This window comes from Oryza brachyantha, chromosome 6, assembly GCF_000231095.2.
Source record: "Oryza brachyantha chromosome 6, ObraRS2, whole genome shotgun sequence".
In the NCBI taxonomy this organism is placed as follows: domain Eukaryota; kingdom Viridiplantae; phylum Streptophyta; class Magnoliopsida; order Poales; family Poaceae; genus Oryza; species Oryza brachyantha.
In genome coordinates this window covers 15200400-15228204 of record NC_023168.2, presented here as the reverse complement: position 1 = coordinate 15228204, position 27805 = coordinate 15200400, and the positions used below count along the sequence as shown (strand labels likewise).

The window sequence follows — 27805 nt, the reverse complement described above, 5'->3', positions numbered from 1 at the left end:
ACCATTTTCATAAGATTTTAAAGGAATTTTGGAGGCTAGCCCTAGGGTGCAAGCCCTAGCCCGAGACCTATTCTCTATCCAACCATCCGGAATACTCGCACCATTTCAAAGCGTAAGCATTTATAGGATTTAGATCTTATACCAAAATATAAGCATTTCTAACACTATCCACAGTACTATTTATTCTATCAATCACTTCACATTTTATCCCCAGTTATTCTCTCATTAGGGCACCACCAATGTATATTTTCTTAGTAATGTATAAGTCTTGACACATCATAAGATTCTAAATTAGATAAATATGCTCCAATGTTTAGACCTATATAACTCATACTAAGATGGGTCCCACTATATTAGAAAAATGGTATCTTCCTCAGCTTTTTCTAACATGAGCCAATAAGCCAACCAAATGCTCAACTAAAATTATTTTTTTAACCTTAGCACTAGTTGCCCAAACAAGCAACATGTGTTTAGAATTTCTAGCTTAGTACCTATGCTCCAATGTATAGCACCTTTTTCTTCAGTTTCTCTTTCCTCCATGCATCTCCTTAGCAACAACATTGGAGCTGCCATTAGTCACCACCATCCATTTCTTATTTATTAAGAGACATTCTAGTCTTTTCGTCTCAACATTAATTCTACTAAACAATATAGAAATGTCTATATTTTTTTACGAAGGTACTACCTCGTATAAAAGCCGCTTTGCAAGTGGACACTATCCACACAACATGGCTCCCTAAGCGATGGCTCCAAGCTGAGACTCCCGTGCCTTTGGCAGGGCATGCACGCCCCCACGAGGCCACTCTCCTAGACTCATAGCTAAGGTGGTGGCTTGGCTGCGGGATGAAGGTATGAATCCACTCACCATGTCACTGTGTATTGTGTATGCCCTAAAGATGAGCCAGTGATTTGATATTTCAACCTAACAGCTTTTGGGGATATAAACAATGGTATAACATCAGACATCTAAATTAACGAGATGTCCTTTGGAGTACGAATGTAGAGAAAAGTGGAAAACGAGGAGGAATGATGACGTCTACTGATCAGTAAATGGTCTTATATAGTATATAGTATTGCATGTATATTGTTTATAGAACAAATTATTAAATAATTATATGAATATATTGCAGCTAATTATAAATAAACGGCATATTAGACGAGTTGTCCATACATTAAACTAAATATGAAGCTACAAAATGGCATTTAGATCTCTATAAGTGCACAGTGGATCAATTGTATATAAAATTTGTCATGTATGATTTAGAGTATAACATGGAAAAAGAAGGTCCTGTTTGTAATTTAACATACAGACAAACTTATAAGCAATGTACCATTAGTACTTCCGTATAAAATGTGCATACAGCTGACGAATTAATTAACTACTCCATCTGTTTCGCAATATAAGATTTTCTAGCATTGTCTAGATTAATAGGATGCTAATGAATCTAGACACATATATAAATTATATACATTCATCAATGAATGAATTTAGGTAAGACTAAAAGTCTTACAGTATGAAGAAGGTAGTATGTGAAATTGTTGCATATAAATGTACCAATGTTTGAATATGACATGGAAATATTATATAGGCAAAGTCAATAGCATGTACCCATTATGGAGGCCAAAGTACAAGCATACACAAATGGATCAAGAACAAAGTTAGAGCCTACAAAGGAATGATGTGCATCCCCGTCTTTTCGATTATACTTATATTATAAGCTAAAATTTAAATTTTTAACCTTAAATTTAGAGTTGATTTTAGGATTTCTTTACCGAAGTTTATTTTTCAACCTTGGCTTTTAGATTTCTAAGAATACATATATAAATTTTTATTCATAAATTATTTTTTATTTATAAATATGTCGTCTGGGCACCCCCTTTACAGTATATATAAGCTTATACATCCCCATCATTGCATAATAATATATCGATGTTATATATAAGCCATGCATATACTCTCCTATTTGCTAGTATACTCTAAAAAAAATAAGAGGGGTTTCACAATATGTAGTTCATTTCTCGCAATAATCAGAAATTTTCGTGCACTTAAAAGGAGACAACACATTCAAGCACAAGCAAATTAATAACTTGTTCACGTCCAACATGATCACAAACTACACAGCAGATTAGCTCGATCGATACAAGAAAACGTGCCGTGCTAAGCTTCGAACAAAATGAAGAAATCTATATTTAGGGTATAGGATCGAGTACCTGGCTGACATATCTGCCGAACTAGGCAGATAACGCTGCAGCAAAGCGTACATCCTCATCGATCATCCAAAGATCTAGACACGATATACTGCATCCATTTCCAGCTTTGTAAAAAATTAGCCTCAAGCAGTATTTACAAAAAAAAATACTAGTATGAACATCGCAAACATTCCACAGGATAAATATTGCAATGTTAAATGGTGCAAAACCCTAACATAGTACATGCATGTCGCTAACACCAGTGTATGATTGTAGGGGCCGGCCGGCCAGCTAGTGGCCGATCTCTCTGCCCATCATATCAACAGTATTACTACACTACGTTTTTTGGATTTATTCCGAACAATTATCTGATACTTTTTTCAAGAAAAACAAATACCTAGTGCCACTCCAAACTAATTAGTTTCCAACAATGTTATATATAACCCAACCCCGAATAGCTTTTGCTAACAATTAATACAGTAATACGTAATAATTGCAATTCGGACAACTAAGTACGTACAATTCGGAAATATTAGTGATTAATATATATCCACATGTGAGTGATATCGATACCTTCTCCTTGAACAATAATATATATATATATATATATATAGTAGCTGCATAAGACATGCAAATAGCTTCGATACTACTGTAGCAGCATGTATGATCGACTCGACAGGATAGCCCCAGTTCAAAGGTACAGTGCGCGGCTGCGTGCATTTCATATAGAAAAAGATAGATAGATTCATTTGATTTGCATTGTATTACATGAATGCGGCGCCTGTATGCTGCCTCTCTCTCAGCCTTCGCTCTCCCTCTCTGGGTGCAGACAAATGAGCATTATGGGTTGGGCAGGCAAAGAGACGCTTCCTGCCCCCCGCCCCCGCCCCCCGTGGCCTACTGCTGTGTGAGCTTGCATGCATGGTTCATAGATGATCATGCATTGTTAATTTACTCGGTGCCAGATCTATGACACGATATGAACACATTTGTATTTTCTGTTCCACTTTGTACTGTTGCAGATAGATCCAAGAATGATGAGCATTAATTAGCATGTTAATAAAACCGAAAGTAAATCACCAGTAAATCAGTTTATATGTTTTTGATCCATCAGTTATGCTTACAATTAAAAAGAAATGATTATATATATGTCAGGGAAACATTGAGTTCTTCGCAAACCTATAAGAGCAGCTCCAATATGCATTTTAAGAAGATGCATAAGGAGAGAGATATATAAAATGGATGATATACATTGGAGGAATGACGCTAAGTTCATGGCCTCTCTAGGCAATTAGTGCTTACATTAAAAAAATACTTTAGCTCAATATGTAATGTTGTATAGTGGAGAATGGTGAAAAGGATGACATCTTTTTATCTTAGTGGGTATCACCTTAATCTAAGCTATAAGTATAAACATTGAAATATATTTGACCAAACTAGCACCTTATGACATGTCTAGGCTTATACCTTACTACGAAAATATATACTAAAGATGCCCTAAGGTGCCATTTGTCGTCTAGCCATATATGATTGCGCTACAACTCATTCAACACATTTATGTGTGTGTGTATATAGCAATTTTACAATTGTAAAGAAGGTAACAAGAGGTACCACTTTTTTCTACGTAAATTTTGATACCTCTTGTACCCTAGATACTATGAGGTACAAAATTTTACATTACAATATTGTTACCTCTTGGTACCTACTCAAGTACTGTAAAATTGCTTATGTATGTAATATATCTCTTACATTTTTAGTTTGACCACACCAAACAGATAAATTATAGATCTTTGTTCTTTAGACATATGGCTTAAGGTGCCTTCAATATATCACCTGTTTCTTGAGTAAGAAATACTACAGGTTCCAAGATGATACGTGGGCCTAATTGATGGGAAAATGTTTTTAGCACTCGGTGGACATATACCCAAGTCTTGCATGTTAACTGAATACTCATTAAAAATATAAAAAAAATTGATAAGATCGATTAAAATAAGATATATAACTCCACAGACGTATAAGTTCAAATTTAATTTTTATAAGTTGTAAAAAATAAATTTAACTATAGATGTACGTAGACTAGTTTCAATTGAATTTGTTTTCTTATTATTTATAGAAGTCGAATTTAAACTTACATGTTTGTAGAGTGATATATCTCATATTAATCTTTCGTATCAAAAAAGTTAAAATTCATAATAACTATTTAGGTTACATGTACGCTACAGATAGACATGCAAATACAATTTTGGACTAGAAAGCTATGTATCCACTTTAACCCCACTTTGACATGAGGGAGGTGAAAAAGGAATGAAACGGTCGACTGTCAACCACACATATATAGGACAAACGTTTCCACAGTACCCGTGACAAATAATAATCCTTCATGTACAAACCCTTTGGCCCCCGAATGTAAAAGGACGTACTAAATTACCTTTCAGCAGTCAGGCCACAAAAAGTTACTCCTACAGTCCAATTTCCTGTCCAGTCTGAAATTACCACCTTAATAATAGCAATATACACCGAATCACGCCCAACTAAGTGTACTCCCAAATGTTAATCATGACAGTGCAGGCATGCCCCACTCCCCGCCCCAACTTAACCGTACGACCAAGTTCAGGAAACGGTATTCTCCTCCATCCGTGCTGGTTACCAAAAGAGGCAAGGCAAGCTATGAAGGCATGATTCCTGCAAGCAGCTCACTCACTCACCCTTATCTCTCAGCTCTCAGCTGACTCTGGAGCTGAGGCTGATCGATCTATCCTCCTCTCCTAACGCCAGATAGGGTCGAAAACCGCGACAGCGACGGCGGCTTCCCACATGAGCGAGCCCATACAGCCCCAGCTACGTGCGGCCAAAATCTGGGCGACTTGTTGCTAAAATGCTAACCCCCCCACCTCCCCTCCCCTCGTGATCTGGCCATCAATGGGGACAGATGCAGCGAGGCCGCACGCACGCCCAAACAAGCGATCATTTGGCCCCAAATCCATGCAAAAGAGGCAACCAGCCACCGCGCCCACTGCATGCACAGCTCTGCAGCTAGCCTAGCCATGCCATGCCACCCGCTCTTTGTTTTTGTTTTTTTTTTTTTTACAGCAGGATCGATCATGGCAATGAGCATGGTGTACACACAAGAGTAAAAAGAAAGAGGGAGACGGAAATTGGACATACGAAAGGAAAAAGCAATTGGAGAGATCATGGGTTGACCCACTTACTTGTAGAGAGATCTTCAAGGATGGATGTTTCCTTGGTGCATCGAGATCGGAGCTAAATCTCTGAACCTCTTGGCTCTTGCAGGCAACTAGAAACCAAGTACTGCCAGACCAAGACCTGAAAACCTGCAGGTTATCAACAAACAGGGTAAGAATTTTTGGAGTTGGGTGCTTGGCGCTGGCGGTTTGGCAGTCCACACCAATTGCAGATCAGTCTAATTGTTTTTTTATCTGAGTTGATAATGAAAGCATAAAACGAAAAACAACTACAGTTTACTAATAAACAGATCTCAAGGAAAGCTCTTCAAGGTTTCACGTTAGCAAGAGAAGTCCTAACCCTTGATTCCTGAGATACAATCATCATTAACTTACTTTGGGAGTAAACAACAGAGAATCCAAAGAAACCGTTCCAGATTGAAGTATAATACATCAGGCATAGTGTTAAGAATTCGAGCCAGTTATGAAAAACCTCAGTTCCAGGGAATAGCACAAACATTAAAAAATGCCTTCTGTATAGATTATCTTTAATTTATCTTTATGTTGTTCAATGAACAGTGTCCTGAAAAAAGTGGACACACTGGTTTAATATCACTCAAAACCAGTTGGGAATCTATTATATCATGACAAATATACGATGAGATCATGGGAATAGCATAAGGTATAACTGACCACAGAATAATAAAGGCACTCTCTACAAGAAGATGACCCAACTACACAGTTAACTATTGATCCAGAATATTCATCACTTCCTAATAAACTACAAAGGTTGTTGTTCTTGACTATAACTGGTGTAAAAGGTAGCTTTTGCTGATATGCCACTTGACTACTTGAGATATGCTATACTACAGTTCAGACTTAAGTCCACAGATGATTAAAACATTACTGTCAAACATCCTGTCAATTATCGTACAATTCCCACAGCTGGATAATGTTCTTAACAGAGAGGCAGCTGCCGGATTGTATGATGGTTAGGATGCATACGTATACGGTCTTTGAATCACTCCTGGAGACTGGAGAGATAGTAATTCACTCACTGTCACGACTTGTAAGATGGTAAGGCCAGCCTCAATCATAGACTTACGCCCAACAAATATGTAGCTTTCAGAAGGCTCTGCAAATCCAAAGGGGAAATGGCTTTGTGCAAAAAGACACTGTGCACCATGTCTACAGGGACCCCTCTGTGGGGGTAACAGCGAATGAATGGTTGGTGATTGAAAAAGAAAACAATTACAGTACATATACAGGTAGGTCATTTAAGGATAGCGGCTGTACGCCTGTACCTTGAAGACATAGGAATATATTAAATTGAAATACATAATTCTTAAATTGTTTTAAGAGGTGGTGCATAATGAGTTGAGTCGGCGACTAGTATTAAAGTGAGGTAAGTCAAATATTTGATACCTATCTCTATATTGCGCACGCAAGTTCCGAAAAAGGTTTTGTCCACAGGTATTAACACCAAATTTGACACATTTGATTTCCGCTGTCCATTGCTTCCATCTTTACAGCTCTCCTTGCTCTTCCTATGCACTATTTCTGTTGTACATGATCGTGCTGAATCAAAATTAATTATGTGGATCCAATAGATGAGTGATCTCTACAGCAATTTTATAGTCCGTATTACATGTGTATAGTTACTAGGGTATATAAATGGACCAGCAAAGTGACAACCATCATTTGTTTCTTTCCACTCTTGCACCCTTTCACTTAACTAAGAAAAAGATGGGACAAGATATTTGAAAAGGCACTACTAAACCCTTGACCATCAGAGAATCTAACAGCAGTGACAGATTAGGTCATACGTAGTATATCTTTTTTTATCATCAAGGTAAACTAGCCCTGCCCAAATTCAGGACAGGAACAATTTCATGCAACACTAGGCCAGCCAAAGAAGTGCAATTAATGTTAAAAGTAAAACGGTTGAAATGCAAAATGCAAGTATTCATCCAACAAGCTTTGCACTGGAACTAAAAAAATATCCATTAGACTAGTATGATGATCGGGATGCGTTCAGACTGCAGGCTAGTAAGTGGTTGTGGGAGGCACACGCCCACAACAACCAGTTGCTATCAGATCGGAGAAAAACAAAAATGGAAGAAGCAAAGAGAGAACAATTAAGGATAAGGTAAACCTAGGGGTGGGATGAAGGGATGAATCACAACCACATATTTTGGGACTAAACACTCTATCATTCTAGGATTATGTTTGGCAACAAAGATGGATCACAATATGATGGTCTCAACTCAAGTATGAAGGCCAGTTAATTTTTATTCATTATAGACATAAGGGAAATAGTCAGCCCCACTTTTTAATTATGTTTTGTAAGTGAAACCTCTATATTATATAGGAGAGACCGAGAGATCTTCACACCCTTTTTTTAGTCGGCAACAGCATAAATTTTTCTAGCCCAAGAATGCAACTTAAGTTCAATATTTACAGTGAAGAAAGGTTAGTTTCTGTAAGCCAAACTTCTATAAGTTTTGTCAATCTAGATTGCTGACACAGCAGCCTTGGTAATTGGTAAGTTTAAGATTTCTGTTTAAGAAAAAAACAGAAATACTAAACTTACTCGATTCCAATGGTATCAAGTCTGGTTTGCATTTTTTAACAAGAAGCATAACAACAAAAAGTAATGGCACAATATAAAATAATTACAGGCTTCTAAAGCTTCTTACTTCTGCTGCATGGCCATTAATTGCTGAAAATAATAGTTGTTTTCAAACAAAGATAAAGAACCAAACTAATAGATTGGATGGCAACATATCATTTTGAGATATGATTTCTGATCTAACAATTGGCTATGAGTAACTATTTTTTAGAATGAGCTATCACAAAATCTTCACTCACCAAAAGAAGAAATTGTTTATCATTGCCTCTTGTTTGTTGCTTCTTTGTCTTTCTTATCTTCTTGCATATATTGTTGAAAGCAGAAGTGGGTTCCACAGTGTATAGAAAAATATGTCCTACAGCATGTTTGGTGCTATGGTATCATCAATGTCTCTTGTCCTTTCATTTGAGATACTGCCATTCAAGTCAGAAAAAGTTCAACATTAGGTTTATTGCTACTTGTTAGGTCACAAGTGCTGACAATCAATCTACAAAGATGACTAACAATGAAAAACCTAAAAAGGTACTCTGATCTAGATATTTGTTCTAAATTACTAAAAAAATAAAGCACTATCGAGCTGAGATGAAGATTAGAAGAATGCCTGAATATTTAGTGTCATACAACATATGAATATTTCGTACAAGTTATTGAAGGTATACAATAATAGAAAATGATGTTAACAATATTTGGTATCATTTGAACCAAAGCAGCAGATGCTCTTATAATTCTTGAAGCAGGCAAGCAGCACATCAATCTTGATTCAAATAATACAAGAACTCACTGGCAATCTGTGAATGTATCAAGGAATTTTAATAGGGGTGATTTAATGTGAGACATACCGTTCATCCAGGAACACCTTAACTATTTCTCACATTACCTCCAGTTGATGGAGCTGGTAAAAAGTTGTCAAATACAGTAAAAAGGTCCCCCTTCTACAGTCAACCTTCAAGTAGCATAGGAGAATGTCATTAGTATATCCACTTATTTCCTCATGCTTTTTTAGCACAATAAAAATATGAGCTACAAGAAACAGAGTTTGATTAACTCCTGAAATGTTATTTTATAGCTCGTTGCAAAATGATACATTTTTTTATTCTTAAATATTACCAGATCCTCTATTTCTATATAGTTACAACCCACTAACTGCAATTACTACTATAAAAGAGCACATGCGTGAGGCCACATCATTAAGAAGCTGAGCCAATAGATTGATACATTCCCAGTTCTTTCTCGCCTGCCAGCATTTGCTTGAATTGTTTGTTTCTATCATACAAATTCTCATAGCAACATGCTGGGATTAGTTATGAAGAAAAAAAATCACGCATGGCAGCATGATAGCTGTGCATCATTTCATTAAGAGAGAAGAAAACATGGGTAGGGGAGCAGAAACACCCCCAGTCACCCTAAGCACATACAGGTCTTATATTTACAAGGAACCAATCAACATGTCCTTACCTAACTGGGGTTAGCGACCTACTAAGAAAATAATCCATTATGATGTCACGCGACAACGGGAGGGAGTGGTTAATCACTTAATTGATAGTTGTCCCATAAAGGTCGGTTCTGTTGGAGAACTACATAAGCAAACAGCTTCTTTTATATATTAAACAACTATAATTCTGAAAAATTTTACAGTCTTTGAGAAGTGTAAGATTTTGGTACCTCTACATACCTAGAGATAACAAGTTTTTACACTACAAAATATGGTACCTCCGGGTATATTCTCAAGGATGATAAAAAAGCTCTAGTTTTGAAATTGTATGATAAGGCATATTGAAAATTCATTCAGCATAATTTTTTAGAACAGATGACATATAGGTTATTCAGGCAGGGATGGACCCAGCATCAAGCCATGATCAGCCAGCCCAGACTGCATTAACCCATACATATTTTGGGCTTTAATAGCCAGTCCCTGGGCCATGGCCCAGGTGGCCTGACCACCTGAGGGCTGAGGCCTAGGTTGGCCCTTGCAATCAGGCAAGTTCCAAATAAAATCAGCTAGTTTGCAAAAAAAAAATAAATGGTTATCCTCTTACTAATCACTGGATGGGAAAATAGGCGTGCAATGTTCAAAAAATCCTTCAATTGATAGGCTGATACAGACCAGGGCTGTCTACAGAAATTTGAGACCCCAGAACAAAATGCACATTGGGGCCCTAAATTTTAAAATTTTCATATGTCTAATACAATCAAGGTAGTATAATCTCATGTTTTACTTAAAAACATCCTCCATCTAGTGCACATGACTAGGATTAAGGAAATAAGTGTCTTCCTGTTTTATAAATAAAACAAAAGTAATTTGAATTAATCATTGACATTGAGTTTTGATTCACCAATCAATCAATTAAATTACTATCAGAAAAATATTATATGCTAAAAGGTCATGGACTCATGGTAATTGCTACTTGATTAAAAATATGATCTACTATTCGACAGTATGTCTATTTCTATTCACTGTCTCAAGTTCTGGACTTACCGGTTACCACTTGGCCAGGATAGGGTTGTGTTGTGTAGGTTCGATGTGCCGACTGTCGGGTGAGCACCAAAGCCATTGAGCAGGTCAGCCTCCACGATCGCTAGGTGCTTGCCTGTTGGCCAGTGGCCACTCAAGGTCGGAGCGATGGGACCTTGCCACCTCTGGCAGCGATGCAGCCAGAGACACAGATATGCAGCCTCAGTGAGGCCGATCTGAATCATCTGATGATCTTGTAGCAACACACTGCGAGGAATCAGGATTGACGGTACGCCTTGTGAACCGCAACATGAGAGAGTCAATGTCAATCTTGTCTTGGCCTGCCTACACCCACATGACTGTCCTTGGCATCTGGCTGGAGGCTACAGAAGTAGGCTTGTTCAATCTTTGGGCCCTGTTTTGTCACCCATCTCGCTCACCATCGTCAACGGACCTGATATGGAAAATGTATTAAATTTGGCCAAAACCTTGAACTAGTTGTTCTAGAGTGGATTCCTGATTCAACAGAACAATTATGCCACCTGAAATACGCCTCCAAGTCCAACAGAAAAGACAGAGAAAATGAATACCTGCTAAACTATTGCTCGCATTTAATTAACTTAAACATCATTTTATTATAGAAAACAATAAGTTTCTTTTCATTTCGTGATGCATATGTTTACAGTCATATATGTTTAATTCACCATCACAGCTCTGTGAATGAAAAGAAAGCGTTAACATTTTATTTGCATCTTATACATGTAAGCACAGCACTTGTCATATTTTCTGAGAACTGATTCATCGAGATCACAAAAGTATCCACGGTATTTTCTACTGAAGCCCTTAAACTGGCAACTCATCATCCAAGGCTTGCACAAAGCACAAGCGCGATCCTATAAGGTATTCTGTACTGTGCTACAGCATTTCAAATACGATACCTTGCGGCAGCGTCACCGGGGTGCTTGCACTTGGACTGTAACCACAAAAGCACTCCGCCAACACACCTCCAGAACCCTGGAGAAAGACGTCGCACGACGCGAAGTTCCTATGGCGCATTTCGTCGAACACCCCACATGCATTTCATACCCCCAGACCGCTCCGCTAGGCACATCACGGCATCACCCACACACACACACACACGTACAAGGGAGACGATGGATCGGGGAGGGGGAGAGTCACCTCCGACTGCCACGGGCGCTTGGCGAAGTTGTTGCGCTCTTCCTCGCCCTCCGCCGCCGTCCGCCATGGCTGAAGTGCAGCGGCGTTGGCCGCGTGGCGAAGCGGAAACGCAGGTCGAGGAAAAAACTGCCCTGCCGCAGTGACTCACGCGACTCGGCCCGCAAGAATTAAAAGGTTTGGGTTGGGCCGGGCCGGGCCGAACAGGGGATGAAGCAAGAGGGCCCATCGGGTTCTCGTGTGGGGCCCACACAGGAAGTGGCAGCCGGCATTAGGCCCAAAACGATTAGACCTTTTTTTTCCCGAGAGAGGAGGGGACAAGGGATGAGGGAGATGCCACGGAACGGAACGGAATATGCGAATCCCAGCAACAGCAAGGATTACCAGCGTAGGACTGTGTAATGTGTGCGGTTTTTTCGTGTAACCCCCTTTCTTTTAGTTGATCTATGTTTCACCACGTTATCGACGTAATTGAAATCAAAACTTCCTTTCCGAAATATTTCGGGAGCTCATAATGTGCCACATTCACCCTTATGAGTATCTTCAAGGACCAAGGCTGCGTTCGCCGTCCCTTAATTTATTCCTCTCGTTTTTCGCGCACACGTTTTCTGAAGTGCTAAACGTTGTATTTTTTATAAAAATTTTCTATAGAAAAGTTATTTTAAAAATCATATTAATCTATTTTATATTTTTTTAATAATTAATTAATCATGTACTAGTCTATTACTACTTTTTCCGCGTCAGGGTAAGTTAACTTACACCCGCTCAAACGAACGCAGCCTAAGCCAGCCACATCAACTTAGGATTAATGAAGTCACCGCATACAACTCATCATCGATATTCTATAGGTATTCTTCTACCCTTGAAAGAATAATTAGCACTAAATACGAGCACCCATATCAAACTTAGAATAAAGCGGGTGGACAGGTTCAACCACAATGAACCTAACCAGTTGAGTTACAATACTTTGCAAAATCAGGACTTCGTATATATCAAACTATTTGGAGGTATTTCTTTCCATATTTTGCAATTTTTTGGGGTGATGGGAGCTAATGTGATAATAAGAGAAAATTAGTACATGCCTAAAAAATATTCCCTCCGTCTCTAGGTTCAATTTCTCAGTTTTTAGATATAATGTCATATTTGTATTTTTTTTGCGATTAATATTTTATTGTCACTAGATGATAAAAACATGAACAGTACTTTATATGTGATTAATTTTTTGAGTTTTTCTAATTTTTTTCATAATAAGACGGATGGTCAAGCGTTGGACACAAAACCAATATATCAAGGTTTTTTTTGGACAGAGGTAGGTTGTGTTCGGATGTAGGTAGGTTATCCAGCGAGGAAATTGTCGTAATAGATTAGTACATTATTAATTATTTATTAGTTATAAAAAACTATAAAATAGATTAATATGATTTTTAAAGCAACTTTTTTATAGAAAAGTTTCGTTATGAAAAATACATCGTTTAGCAGTTTGAGAAGTGCGCGTGAAAACGAGAAAATTTGGCTTATTAAGTCGAAGGAACGAACACAACCGTAGCATTTGAAATATATAGTATGGCAAAGCATTAGTTTTCTATCCGTCCATAACAAACTCTAGAGGAAACCAAGGTGGATTTCCTCTTTACCATCCTTGAAAGGCATTGCCATAATCAGACGATTCTCAAGTAACACAAAAAAGGGGATCTAGTCTCTCGCGACAGTCCCAACATCACTGAGGTGCTACGGTTATGACAATTGGATCTTGACATAACGGATTGAGGCATACAACCAACGACATCAGTTGGGACAGTGCAGCGACGAGGTGAGTCGTGGAGGCAGTTGCCACTATTTGGTCCGTCTTCGTTCACGTTCGTCCGTGCCAGGAGGCCGGGATTGTACGCGAGTCGTCGTCCACATCCGGCAACTAATCCCAAATTAAACAAATGAGAGCCTAAAGACAACCAGGATGATGGTAGCATACCAAGGTCCACTTGTGTCTGAGAAATCCACTGCAGTCACTGCCCCGTTGCAGCCTTTATGGCTATGAAGGAGGGCGTCACAGCCACACACGCATAGTGCCAAGCATCGACAATTGGTAGGGACCATTGCTTCGCTGTGAGTAAGCCAAATGTGCGGGAAGAGGCGAAGGCCCTTGCGTAGCAGAAGGCAGTGGGCGAGCCAAGCAACAGACAACACGCGAGGCAGGCAAGCGACGGCGTGGCGGAATAGATTGCCTGGCACGTGGCGACGCCGACAGAGCGGTGATGATTCCTAGCCCAACGAGGTCCAAAGGATACGACATTAGTCATAGACCTAGAGGTACTATGTTAGAATCTTAGCAAAGTTATATTTTTTTCTTTTAACTATCAATACATTTTTGATTTTTTTTGTTTTTTATATGCAATATAAATCTACAACCATGTGTTAATTTATTTTTTGTCTTTTACTGACCGGTGCAATTTTGATTTATTCATTTGTTGTCGTTTACATCGAATACAAATATACGATCAGTAAAGTAAGAACACAATTTACCTTTATTTTTTAATCCAAGCAGAAATACAATTAACAATAGGAATAGAATCGCACTAACATTAGGATTCCATTTCAACTCTTTTATAAAAGAAAATAAGCAGATTTTCTTAGATAGGACGTGAATTTCATGCCCTATTCAGATTTTAATCCCACCCCGACACCACATCCAACACCATTATTCACCACTGTTCACTAACAAAAGTCATAACATGATTTATTACACCTCTATCATACTTCGTTGTCGAAAGATAATCTATCTTATTTATTTTATTTATAATATTGATCACAAATTACTATTCTCAAAAATAATCTTTTTGATACTTCTCAAATCAATTTTAAGTTGACCATACTTTACTATTCCGGACTCAACGCATAATTTATTTTCAAAACTTATTTTTAAAAGTATTTTTAATTTACATAATTAAAATTAGCTTGACCCATGCATTACGCTATATACAACGGGCGGATATTTTTTCTAGTGTTACAAAAGAACAAGTAATGTTAATTGCAACTAGTTACTCCTAAATCGGAACAAACCCGGTGGCAGAGATAGGCCGCGTTCGGGAGCTGGATAAGTTTTCTTATCCCTCTCGTTTTCCGCATGCACGCTTCACTGTTAAACAGTGTATTTTTTGCAAAAATTTTTTATAGAAAAATTATTTTAAAAAATCATATTAGTCTATTTTATATTTTTTAATAATTAATTAATTATGTACTAATCTATTGCTACGTCTCCTGCGTCAGATAGGTTATCTTATCCTGTCATAGATTGATTACGTAGCTGCAAGGGACTTACTCTGAATTCCAGGAGTACGAAAGGATCCCGGACCAAGAAACCCATACCTCCGAGCAATCTGGGCCGTCCAATCTCCTCATCCCGTCATCCGGACGCTCGCCGCCGCAACCCTAGATAGCAAGAGACCCCGTGCGCCCCTTCTCCTCCCTCCTCGCGCCGCCATAAAATCCGCAGATCCCGCCCCCCCCCCCCCTGCAAACCCCCTCTCCGACCTGTACTCCGCTGCGTGTTCCGCCGCCGCCGTCGCCGTCGCCGTCGCCGCCGATCTCGTCTCGGGTCGCCTCTCTGTAAGAACGAACTCGCGCCGAGCCTCTCCTCTCGTGGAGGTTCGCTCTGCTCCAGCTTCTCCTGCCGCCCGTGCTTGTTCTCACTGTTTCTCTTCTTTTTTTTTTTCCACAGATCTGAGATTTGGATCGGGCGAGGCGGGCGGCGCTCCAGTCGGGATGGCGCTTGTGAGTTTCTCTATATCCGATTCGTGGTTAGAGTTATTGTGTGGCGTGGCTCGGATTGGCTCTAGGCAGATGTTTGATGCGATTGGGTGTTTAGCTTTTCCTGGACCTAGGAGTATGAGTGCTAGTGGCTGCGTTGGTAGCTTGATGTGATGCGCAATGCGGGTTGTTGGCTCGTGGCTGTCCAGCGTCGCTGGCGTGGATGCACTTTGCAGTCCGCGGGTGTAGGGTTTTTGCGGAGGGTTTGTCGAATTGATAGGGGTGTTAGGTCATGCCGGTTTAGATTGTCTGTCAATAAGGTTTGTTGACTAACACTAAGCTCTTTGGAATTATGGATTTTAGTTTCTCCCTCTGTTTTGTGTTATAAGTCGCTTCGGGTTTCTCCTAAAGAAAACATTATCAAGTTTTACCAAGTTTATAGAAAAAACTACTAACCTAACATGTACAACACCAAACTAGATTTGTTTAATACACCATCGAATATATTTTTATAGTATATTTATTTTGTGTTAAAATTGTTGTTATATTTCTATATAAACTTAACCAAACCTGAAGATATTTGACTTAGGACAGTCACAAGACTTATAATATGAAACGGAGGGAGTAGTATCTACAAATAATATTCTTTTGCACATCAAATGCTTGATTATGCGAGTTACTACTACAAATAAATCTTGTGCGCTTCAAATGCTTGATCTTGAGAAATGCTGACTCTCGTTTGATCACTTAGGTTGGCAGAACTCTGTTTGCTGCATGTATATTAGTTACTCTACAGGCATAAATAGATAAGTTGGCTTCTTCATCGCTTTATATGATTATATCTAATGTTGTTTTTTGTTCTATAGGTGTTGCATTCTGGAAGTGGCAACAAAAATGCCTTTAAGGCACTTATTGCTGCGGAGTACAATGGGGTCAAGGTTGAGCTGACCAAAAATTTTGAGATGGGTGTCTCAAACAAGACCCCTGAGTTTCTTAAGATGAACCCCCTTGGGAAGGTATGTGAAAGCAATTTTGTTGGTGGATAAGTTCAGTAAAGTGAATAAAAAGCTAATCATTCTTTGCAGATTCCTGTTCTTGAGACTCCTGATGGCGCTGTCTTTGAGAGCAATGCTATTGCACGCTATGGTATACATCTTTTTCTTTTTAATTCCAAATCTTTCTTTTCCAGTTTCATACTAACCAAATTAATCATGTGCTACTTAAGTTGCTCGTTTGAAGGACAACAACACTCTCTGTGGTTCTTCTCTTATTGAATATGTGAGTGATCTATCAAATAGTTGCTTTATCTTAGCATAGTGAGTTGTAGGGCTGATCAATTGATGGTACTTACAGGCCCACATTGAACAATGGATGGACTTCTCTGCAACAGAGGTTGATGCCAATATTGGAAGGTGGTTGTACCCAAGGCTAGGTTTTGCCCCTCATGTTCCTGCGGTAAGTTGAAGAATTGCTGCAGTGTATTGCTTCCATCTATTGAGGGCTGGCAATATATGATAATCTACGTATTACTTGTGCAGCTTGAGGAATTTGCTATAACTTCATTAAAGAGGTCGTTGGGTGCTCTTAACACACACCTTGCATCAAACACATACCTTGTTGGGCATTCAGTTACTCTAGCTGATATTGTGATGACATGCAACCTCTATTATGGGTTTGCGCGTATCTTGATCAAGAAGTTCACCTCTGAGTTCCCTCATGTTGAGAGGTACTTCTGGACCATGGTAAACCAGCCCAACTTCAAGAAGGTGATTGGTGATTTCAAACAAACAGAGTCTGTGCCTCCTGTTCAGAAAAAGGCTGCACCCCCTAAGGAACAGAAAGCAAAGGAGGTCAAGAAGGAGGCTCCGAAAGAAGCCCCAAAACCAAAAGTTGAGGCACCTGAGGAAGAGGAGGCACCAAAGCCAAAGCCAAAGAATCCTCTTGATCTACTGCCACCAAGCAAGATGATTCTTGATGAGTGGAAGAGGCTATACTCGAACACAAAGACCAACTTCCGTGAAATTGCTATTAAAGGTATTATTTCTGTTTTGTTTCAGGATTGCTCTATTTGATATATTCAGTGACAACCTAGCAAATTGTGTGTGGTGTTTGTTATTTGTTAGGGCCTATTCTGTTTGAAGGAAAAACAAAGGATTTGATTCCTAAGGATTAATTCCTATAGAATTCATTCGGTTTGTAGGAACGAGGTTTAGGAAAACAAAAGGAAATTTTCCTTTCCTTTGATTTGTAGAGAGAAAACATAGGAAAATTTGCATCCACTCAAACCTCTTGGAAAAAAAATACAATGGATTGATGTGGACATGCATTCCTATTCCTCCACCTTTTCTATTCTAATGTGTTAAAATTCTTCCAAATCGAATAGGACCTAAGGAGTCTCCAACAATTATTCCAATAATTACATATCCGATTTGCCCTATGGATGAATATGCAAGCATACGTTTCATGCTTGTTTGATTAATAGCAAGGAGATTCCCCAATATCATGCTAAGAATAGCTAGGATTTCCAGAAGAAGATGCCATTCGTTTGATGAGAAATAAAAAGGTCAATTGGTTAGTGCTGTCTAAGTGTCAATTATGGATTTTTCCAATCTGTCATTGCATGAGCTGATGGGCATATGAGGCTATTCAGTCCTGACTGATTGCTGGGTTGGCTAAATCAGGATGACCTAGACCAATCACTGCTTAAACATTAGGGTAAATTACTTTTTGTTTATAAATCAACAGTATTAAAGTACACTACTATTACTCATAAAAAGTGAATAATAACTGAGTAAACTACTGGCCGCTGAATTTCTTTCCTTTTTTTTTGCCAACCAATTGATTTATTACAAACTTAATATAACCTGGACCTGCATTTCGATTTACTTTCACTTGTGGCAACTCCTCTTGGGCATGCAGTCATGCTTGCCTTACTTTCGCACCTCTTGTGTTGAGACTTGCTTGTCCCCAGAAAATGTGCCAAAATTGTTTCTACTTTACCTGTTATATGGCATTTATCTAACCAAAGGACAGTAAAAAAATGGCTTTTAACCTTTTGTATTGATATCGGAGAATGATGTCAAATTGCCATGCTAGCTTACTATTTTGTTACTGCACCTAGAATTTTAGCAATATATTTAGACATGAAATTAATTTATTTGCTGTTTTGAAATGAACAAAGACTCATTACTACGCCTATTTTCAGGTTTCTGGGACATGTACGACCCAGAGGGTTACTCTCTGTGGTTCTGTGACTACAAGTACAATGATGAGAACACCGTATCATTCGTGACAATGAACAAGGTTGGCGGGTTCCTGCAGCGGATGGATCTGTGCCGCAAGTATGCTTTTGGCAAGATGCTGGTTATTGGCTCCACCCCGCCCTTCAAGGTGAAGGGACTCTGGCTCTTCCGTGGTCAGGACATCCCCAAGTTCGTCATGGATGAGGTCTACGACATGGAGCTCTATGACTGGACCAAGGTCGACCTCTCCGATGAGGCCCAGAAGGAGCGTGTCAATGCCATGATTGAGGACCAGGAGCCATTCGAGGGCGAGGACTTGCTGGATGCAAAATGCTTCAAGTGAGCAGCGCAACGCGTTTGCAAGCAAATCAGCAGTGGCAAAAGTACTATTTTAGGCCTTGAATTCAGAGTCGGAACAGTTGTTTTTCCGGGTGGAGTTTGCTTTTTTTTTATTACTTGCTGTCAATTTGACCTGGTATACCCTGTGAACTGGTTAATTTTGTGCAATGTGTCAGATTTTGGATAGCTGCTTGTTTTGTTATTTAGTTTATTTACTACTGTGGGATACCGATGGGAGTTTCTATAAGAGCAAGTTCAATAAGTTAGCCAACTGCTACTTCTAATTCATCTATAGTCCAATTTATCTATAACTAATCTAATAGCTAATTTATGCAATAGTTATATATAAAACATATACTACTATGTTTCACCTATCATACACACATTGTGTTTTGGAGTTCGTATTGTAGTTGGTTATAAATAAATAACCCACTGCTCTTCTATCTCATTAAAATATGTTTATAGCCTACTATTGTACATGCTCTAACACAAGAATTAGATGTCATCTAATAACTGGTTACAAATAAATAACCCATTGCTCTTCTATCTTATTAAAATATGTTTATAGCCTGCGATTGTACATGCTCTAACACAAGAATTAGATGTCATCTGACAACTGTATCTATATTCCATGATGTGGTGTCAAGCTGAACGTTAGGCATTGTAGGTTCCATTGATCCTGGCGTGTAAGGCTAAAAATTGTTCAAAAAATACAGATGTATAAGGTTACAAGTACTTCACCAAAATAGTGTACATACATGAGACGTCATAGCAAGGAAACTCATCGCAAAATATGTCATCCCAAAATATTAATATTATTTATGTCATAAATAAAAATGCACGTTTTTTTACGTCATCGTAAAATGTCATCCCAAAATATTAATATTATTTGTCATGAATAAAAATGCACGTTCTTTAACGTCATCGTAAAATATGTCATCCCAAAATATTAATATTATTTATGTCATGAATAAGAATGCATGTTCTTTTTTTTTTAATGAGCGGTAGGCTGAACCACCCCCTTTATTCAACATAGCTAAACAACCTCAATTTAAGTATCAGTCCACTTTCTTCCTCCCCTCTCCATCCTTGCCGACTACCGCCTGCCCCGGTAGCATCCACCATCATCAGCTTCTGCCACCACCCCTATGGTCTCCGCCATCGATGCCAATGCTACTCTCCACCAACCAATGTAGAGCTCGTCTAGACCTGCCGCCGCTAAGATTATCCAGATCCATCGCTGCCTCTCCCTACTCCCTCTCTCTTTCTCCATGGGGTGCCATGGAACGAGCTCCTAACAGCATGCGAGTTGGCACGGCACAAATCACCGTTGCCAACCCTCTTCTCCTTTCCCTACCATCGCCACTCTCCCTAGTGCCGTTGGCTACCATAGATCGAGGCAACTCTGGTGACGGGGTGTGCAGGTCCGACGAGCTCCCTAGCGGCATTGGCCAGCATCGGTGGACCACCAGTGATGTGGGAAGGGGAAGGGCAAGATGGATGGGATCCATTACAGGGAGACGCCCTCGCCAGCGCATGACTTTGAGCGTGCATCCCCGGTTCTTGAGCTAGGGTGAGCTGAGTCTATCATGCCCTGTAAAATATATGCAAAGATTACAGAAGACACCCCTCCACCTTTGCTCAAATCCTGTATAGAGCCTTGAGGCCAATCACCAGAGTAGAGCATTATTGTTCATATATATCCTCACACCATCCTACGTTTAATCTCTATCTATATTCTCTTCTTAACCAATCTTAACACTATTGTAATCATTTCTACCAACTTTTCTCCAATTATTTTAACCTACTTTCTTAATACCTATACTCAACTCAAAAATGCTTGCATTTTATAAAGGAGTATAAACGAATGTATCTGATCGGATCATAAAGTAACACGAAGACGATTTCGAGGTATACCTATTGCTCATCAACTGAAATTATTGACCATGTGGTGTGTTATGTGCTGCCGAGATAAACTTACATGAAAAAGTTAATACCATAAGCTTCATATGATCTACATATGGCCAAAGTCTTTTTTTTTTGTGTATTTTTAAAACACGCCTCAGCACACGTTCACACATCACTACATTAGTGCTAAGGATAAAATTCCAGTCTTTACCAATATTTTTTTTACAACGAGGTGGCCAATCTGACACTCAAAAGACCAAACAATTGTTGGTGGGTTTCAACACAATTATGCAGTGTATGATGCTGTTGCATGTATGATACTGTCTGTGCATTGCTGAGCAGGTCTTCTTCGCCTCTTGAATCGTGCTCTATTTTGTACACCGTCCCGAATTCTTGTGAAATGAAGAGTTGAAACCTCATGTGAAACTAATTTTGTGTGGCACTCAGCAAGCAGAACCCCAAAGTTGTGCAGCAATCCAAAAGCCCTTTGAGCAAAATCAACTGTCCCAAGAACACAAACATTACAAGCAAAACAGAAATGCACAAGTATGAGCAATTCAGCAAAATGAACTTTGTCTTAAATAGACCATAACAGTCAAATTAAATGCTACTATACATAAAACATTGAAATTCAACCTAGTGCACACTGTATACAACATTTAAAGACAAAAGAAAACCAAAATGCAGTGTCAATAGAAACAAAAAAAAAATCAGATCCTATGATTACTTTATGGCACAAAATCTCTGCAAGTATTATTCAGATGCGCACATGTAGATGTGTAAAACCAATGAAGTTACCCAAATATGGGCGCAAGAGAGAGGGACGGAGTACCTAGTGTAGCTTCACAGCAGTATAGGTTTAGAAGTCGTATTTTGTTCTACCGCTTTTTAAGATTAGGCACAACATATCAGATAACTCTGAGGTTGAGTTGTAGAAATTCCATGCTTCAAGCATTAAACGCTTCCTTGAACCTTTGAAATGGACAACCTAACAAGATATATCAGTATTATTCTGTGTGTCAGTTCATCGAAAATAAATACAAGACAAGGATGCTATACAATGAGCATGTTTCAATTATATCAACATGCCCCTGGTAGTCAGCAATATTGAAACAAGATATCAGAGCCTCTAGCACATGATAACATGAGGATAAGATGAAACTGAAAAAAAAAACTGCTTAGTTCAATATATTTACAGGTATTAAAATCACATGCACAAAATGACCTGCTAAGGAAACCGTTTTCTTTTAGCATTCAAACAAAAAAAAAATCTACGAATAAAAAGTGGACTTGGAACAGAATTCCCTTGTTTCCAGGAAAATACCTTTAGATCCAAGGGCATGCCGTGGAACTGTCCAGCACCTTCAGGTGGTGTCCAATTATAAACCGCACAAGGCAAAAAGTGAATAGATGCTCCATTTACTTCACCCGTAAATGCCTCATGCTTAGAAAACTTTCCAAAAGCAGATGGTAGATGGGACTTGACAACCCATGCCAGTGCTAATTGATCACCAAGCATGCGGGAAGCCTTCATATACTTCAAGCGGTATGTCTCAAGGACCTCTTTGAAGAATTCAATAGCCCTAAAGGGAAAAAAAGAGAAGAAGTTAGTTATGTAAGCATTGCCATCTTCTATATTAAGATTTGCTTCATAGACATAACTTACTTAAAAATGCCATCCCGGGTTCCTCTTACTGCTATAAATCCAGAATTCAAAGGCTGGCCTTTGTTATTTCGAAAAGTAAGAGCAAGGTGACAATGAGGACATCTCTTGAATATATGTCCAAGGTCAGTAACCACTGCTATATCAGAATCTGTGAAAATAAAATGATTTACATCGTCCACTGCCTCAAGCTCCTCAAGTCTTTGCTCTAAAAAGGCCTGAACGTGGACAATACACATAAACTCAGCACTTCAGGGGAAAAAACATAAATATTGGTCTGATAAAGTAGCAGCATGTACATCACATAAGTAGTTTACTAGTTTTGAGGTAACACATGAAGAGAACTTTACATATAGACTTACTATGTAGGACCTGATCCTCTGAAGCATCAAATTTCCTCGAGAATAATTTCCTTCAATAGGCAATATCGCAGCACTCCGATGATTAATCGAAAACTTTGAATTTGGATCGGTCAATATGATCACATTGCTTGTTGGCATTGACACCTGCAAGGTTCTATAAATAAGACAACATATCAAATAACCAGCATCACTATCACCAATGAAGGGAAATCATTTTGCACACATACTTATGCATCACGATCACCAATGAAGGGGAATCACTGGCAAACATATTCATGATATTCTAACTTAAATATTAGTATATGGCTAATAGCCATCGTGCACAGGTAACAATGAGATCAAACTCATACTTAATTTCCAATAGTGATACCAAATTCCAATAGGCATATAATAGTGATACCAATATTTTCCAGAAAATGATATGATATTGATGTTAATATTTACTTCCATATTGTAAAACTTTGCCAAAATAAGACATCGCTAAGTCTGTTTCAATTGTCTAATCTAGGAGCACTTGGTTATGAATCATTTTGCTGCGTTTGGTTATCAATCGTTCATAACATGCAAGAATACTATTAGTTGTAATCAAGCATATTGGCAGTTAACTAGCAGGTAGCAGCTGTCCACAAACAAGAGTAGAAGGAAGACGTACCTGTATGAAACTAATGAAAGTGTTAAGGACAGCCATGGACCTTCCCGCCTTGCTATAAGAGTGCTTTCCAACAGTGACAACATCAGGTGACACTTTTCCTGTTTCAGCTGAGTCAGGGTTGTATGTCGTGAATACTGTAACAAAAGTAACATGGCCCCCAGAATAATTTCTTTCACTTGATAATCCAATCTTATTGACAGCTTTGAGTCCTGAGGAAAAATGGGAAATGAAGTTAATCAATGCCATGTTTACAACATATGTAATATATTTAGTTCCTGATAACACCCTGGAAACTGTTTCAAAATGAACAATAGAGTTAGAATTACCCTTGTTGATCAGTAATTTAAAATGCTTAAAACTTTGCGTCAATACGTTGCACATGAAGAAAATGATTGCTCTGAAAATTTTACAGGTGTGAGTTTCTTGCACCAAAACCTAAATTACCATAGAAACTTGTACCATAAGATCACTGTTAACATTAGCTTACACACTTTACTGAAGTAAATGCAATCGATTAAACTAAATACCATACAGTGTCCACAGAGTTAGAACAATAAGACGTGATACATCCTATGCAAATTCCCAATTCTCCATAATACCTACCTTCCCACAAAACAAATCGACAACAAATAATACTAGAGAAACAAGATTGATTCAATCAAGCACGAGACCAGGGCTATTACAACCATTCTTGGTTCTTTGAACAAGAAAAATATCACAACATTTGAAGCTAGCATATGTATCCCCCAATTGCAAGCAGGGGTCCTGCCAACACCACGCCCGGACCCAGCAGCATTGCGACCACAGGCCACAGAATCTGCTAAATCGAATGGAATTACGGAAGCGAGAGGAGAAACCTTGGCACTGGAGGCGGTCGGGGCGGCCCTGGCCGGCGGCGGCGCCGAGCACGAGGCGATCCGGTCGCCTCGGCCCGGTGGGCGGCGGCAGGCAGAGGCGGCCCTCCGTCGCGGCGGGCGGCGGGAGGCACAGGCCCCTCTCGGGCGCCCAGCTCAGCTGCATCCTGGAGACTGGGCAAAGAAGCAGATTGGATCCGGTGCCCGGTGGGGCGTCAGTCAGCTGCAGCAAGAACTGCGAGGAAGGGTATGAGTTGGCGGGACCCGTACCGGTGTAGATGAGCGGCGCGAGGAGGAGGAGGAGCAGGAGCAGCGGGAGGAAGGGGACGGCTCGGGTTCGTGGCCTCCATCTCGTCGCCATGGAAGCGGTGGAGGAGAGAGAGAGAGAGACGGCGGCGCACCGGCGGTGGCCAAGCAGCTGAACGCTGTGGAAATATGCATTTGCGCCCTTCAAGTATTGGCCTCTTACCGCAAATTTCACAAAACCCCAAATGGTACACATGCCTCAAAGATGGTTGTTTGCTTTTTTTTTAATTGAAAAAACCAACATGTAAACGATGAATAAATTTTTTATATGTTTTCTTAGTGTTCTAAAAATCAGGATCAAAAAATAAACTACGATAAGAAAACCTAAAAATCAACTTTAAATTTATGGTGAAAAGTTCAAATTTTGAATATAAGTATAAACAGAAACGAAAATATGAGAGCAGAGGTTTCTTTTCATAAGCTTATAGCAATCAGGGCCGTAACTAACGCAAAAATATGAAAGTATATGTAATTTTTTTGGCCAAAAAAGGTTCTAAGCATCCCAAGGCAAGACATTTGTTACACATACTATTCGGCTTACATATTAAAATAGTTACAAACATATAATTCATGAATAACTAGTAGCTTTGCCTGTTACTACCTTCCTCCATTTTAAAATAAGAGCACCGTCCTTAACAAGCATAAAAAGACGATTACAATGCTACAGATATGCTATGCAACGTTGCTAACATGAATACAGTACAGAAAAGTTCGTCATTCTCTTGCAGCTAATTATCAACTAGTCACCATAAATCAACTGCACTTCGCATGTATCAATTGTAACTTGACTTTGCCATCTCAATAAAATTACTTAAATATACAACAAGTAAAACATGCACTATACTCCAGTTGTTTATGCTCGCAGATTTCTCAGCCAACTATTTATACACCTCATAACCGATACAATATCAAGTGTGATTATATAGCTAGTTTGATGGGGAAGTAGTACTAGCTCTATCTTTTATTTAATATCACCGACTTTTATCTATGTTTAATCATTTATTTTGTTCAAATTTTTCTATAAATATGCAAGTAACTTTAATAAAACAAATCACAATAACATAAGTAATAATATATAATTTAAATAAGATAAATAATTAAATATAGATCCAAAATCTAAGGATATCAAATAAAAAAAATTAGAGGCAGTAGTACACTAGTACTGTACTTCTATTACTAATACTAGTTATGGTGACACTATTATTAGTCAGGAGCAGATATAGGATTTCAGGTAGATGGCATGACATTCACCTCCCAACATTGATCGATCGTACTTCCTCCTATTTTTTTTATGACGTTGGTTAGTTCAAAATTAAACTAACCAACGTCCTACATTGATACATGGAGGGAGTAATTCATAAGTTCTAGCAAACTAGTAATACATAGAGAAAGTACAAAAAAATATTATCAAGTAACAAAGCTAAAGAGTAAAACCAGTTTCGGATAAACTTGTTTATTAATCAAAATATCAGATAATATTGATGTTCACCTCGACATGTACTACCTTAGTTACTAGTATGTGGAATTTTCTCTTTGGAAATCGTTTTATTCAGTGGAATTGGATATTAAAGAATTAAACTAAAATCACTGCTCCATCACTTCCAAAATATAAGTAGTTAAGGATTCAAATTTTATACCATAATGTAAGCATTTATGTACTATTTTCATAATTATAACCATTCAAATAATTTAGAGCCAATCAGATGCTTAGAAAGGAAATCTAACGAATTCAAAATTTAAAAATTTACTACCGAAGTGATTGAAAAAAAACTTTTAATATCTCCGTAGTCTATGTTAAACAACCTAAAAATTATATTTTATACCGAAGTTAGTTCATCATTGTTATCTTTCTTATATAAACATGTCATCACGAAAAATTTGAAGAAGCTTAACACTAAGCGGCTAGGCTTTCATCGGCGGCAACCTCAACATCCAAAGTCTGGCCTTCTATGCACCTCTAGCAAAGCTACCTTAAGGCCCCGGATAGACAAACATAATAAATGATCATGGGTGATTTAACAAAATAAACCTAATGATCCCATTGACAACGAAGTCGGGAACAAAAATAGCATACAAATCAAATGAGAAATTAGAGGATCGGGTGGGTAAGAGAAATCTGCTTTAGGATGGTGGAAAACGAAGAGACAAAACTAACTAGCAACATTACTTTTTAGCTATGAATAACAAGTTTGTTGTCCTCTCTCCTATTAGGAGAGAGCTCCTCGGACGTAACTCCCCCTAACCATGTGGTTGACATGTGGATCCGATGGTTGTTAGACCCCTATATCAGCTACTACGTCAGAGGATGCGTTTGGTTCGTGAACGAGGTGGGTTGGATTGGCTCCATCCCTGAATTGTAGGATGGGTTGATTTCATTTTTCTGTTTGGTTAGATGGATGGGTTGAACCCTGTTTTTTGTTTGGTGCAAAAGATGAGATGGAATGGGTTGGATCTGTTTTTGTTTGGTTGAAGGGATGAGATGGGATAAAGATTACCTCTCATATCCAAAATAAAATATTAAATAGTAGGATTAATATATGAATAACCTAAAGTAATTGAATGTATATTTATACAAGTAATATATTTTAAATAAATTTAATAAATAAAATGGACACCCCTCTGTGTCATGGCCGTCCTGGGACGAATCCGTCCCACCATTTTAGTGGGATGGGTTGGACCTGAATCTGGGAGGAATATTTCTCTCCTGGGTCCAACCCATCCCACCCATCCATCAACCAAACAGGGTCAGGGATGGGTTGACTCTGTTCTAACCCATCCCATCCCTGGAACCAAACACATTCTAAGGTTAGAGAATCTCAATCCCTCTTGACCACTTAGATAATATTTATGGATAGAACAACATACGTAATAGTTATGGCTAAGTTTTTTTTGTCAAAGATAATAACAACTACTAGTGTCACACGTAAGAAGATGAAAATATTATGTAGGCTATACCAAAAACCAGTGATATCAAACATCACCACTAGTACTACATTAGATCTATCCTCGACAGTGACAATAGTGATTTGTACCACTCTTTTGCCTCCTACGATAGCATATCGTGGGACTTTGAGGGAAAAAAGCTAAAATTCCATATCTACCA

The 27805-nt window shown here is 38.7% G+C and overlaps 2 protein-coding genes and 1 long non-coding RNA gene across 4 annotated transcripts; 1 reads left to right on the top strand and 2 right to left on the bottom strand.

Annotated features, from left to right (window-relative positions):
* Positions 1-1963: 1963 nt before the first annotated feature.
* Positions 1964-11742, bottom strand: LOC107304436. 2 transcript variants are annotated; one of them, XR_001550531.2, is made up of 6 exons: positions 11636-11742; positions 10481-10910; positions 8844-8947; positions 8244-8417; positions 5400-5522; positions 1964-2299 (listed from the first exon to the last, which is right to left on the bottom strand). It is a non-coding gene; the product is annotated as an uncharacterized LOC107304436 (long non-coding RNA). The 2 variants fall into 2 exon arrangements; XR_005812065.1 differs by having other exon boundaries at positions 8882-8947.
* A 3411-nt stretch (positions 11743-15153) lies between these two features.
* Positions 15154-19143, top strand: LOC102701362 (elongation factor 1-gamma 3). Its single transcript, XM_040524806.1, has 8 exons — positions 15154-15235; positions 15348-15400; positions 16243-16392; positions 16462-16522; positions 16602-16654; positions 16730-16831; positions 16915-17410; positions 18582-19143. Exons 2-8 carry the CDS (start codon positions 15392-15394, stop codon positions 18959-18961), a joined length of 1251 nt encoding a protein of 416 aa, XP_040380740.1. The 5' UTR covers positions 15154-15235; positions 15348-15391; the 3' UTR covers positions 18962-19143.
* A 1726-nt stretch (positions 19144-20869) lies between these two features.
* On the bottom strand, positions 20870-24857 carry LOC102720612. Its single transcript, XM_040525107.1, has 8 exons — positions 24667-24857; positions 24400-24570; positions 23543-23751; positions 22891-23034; positions 22532-22746; positions 22190-22448; positions 21698-21853; positions 20870-21366 (listed from the first exon to the last, which is right to left on the bottom strand). The coding sequence occupies exons 1-7, from the start codon at positions 24755-24757 to the stop codon at positions 21725-21727; spliced, it is 1218 nt and encodes a 405-aa protein (XP_040381041.1). The 5' UTR covers positions 24758-24857; the 3' UTR covers positions 20870-21366; positions 21698-21724.
* Between the last annotated feature and the right edge of the window lie 2948 nt (positions 24858-27805).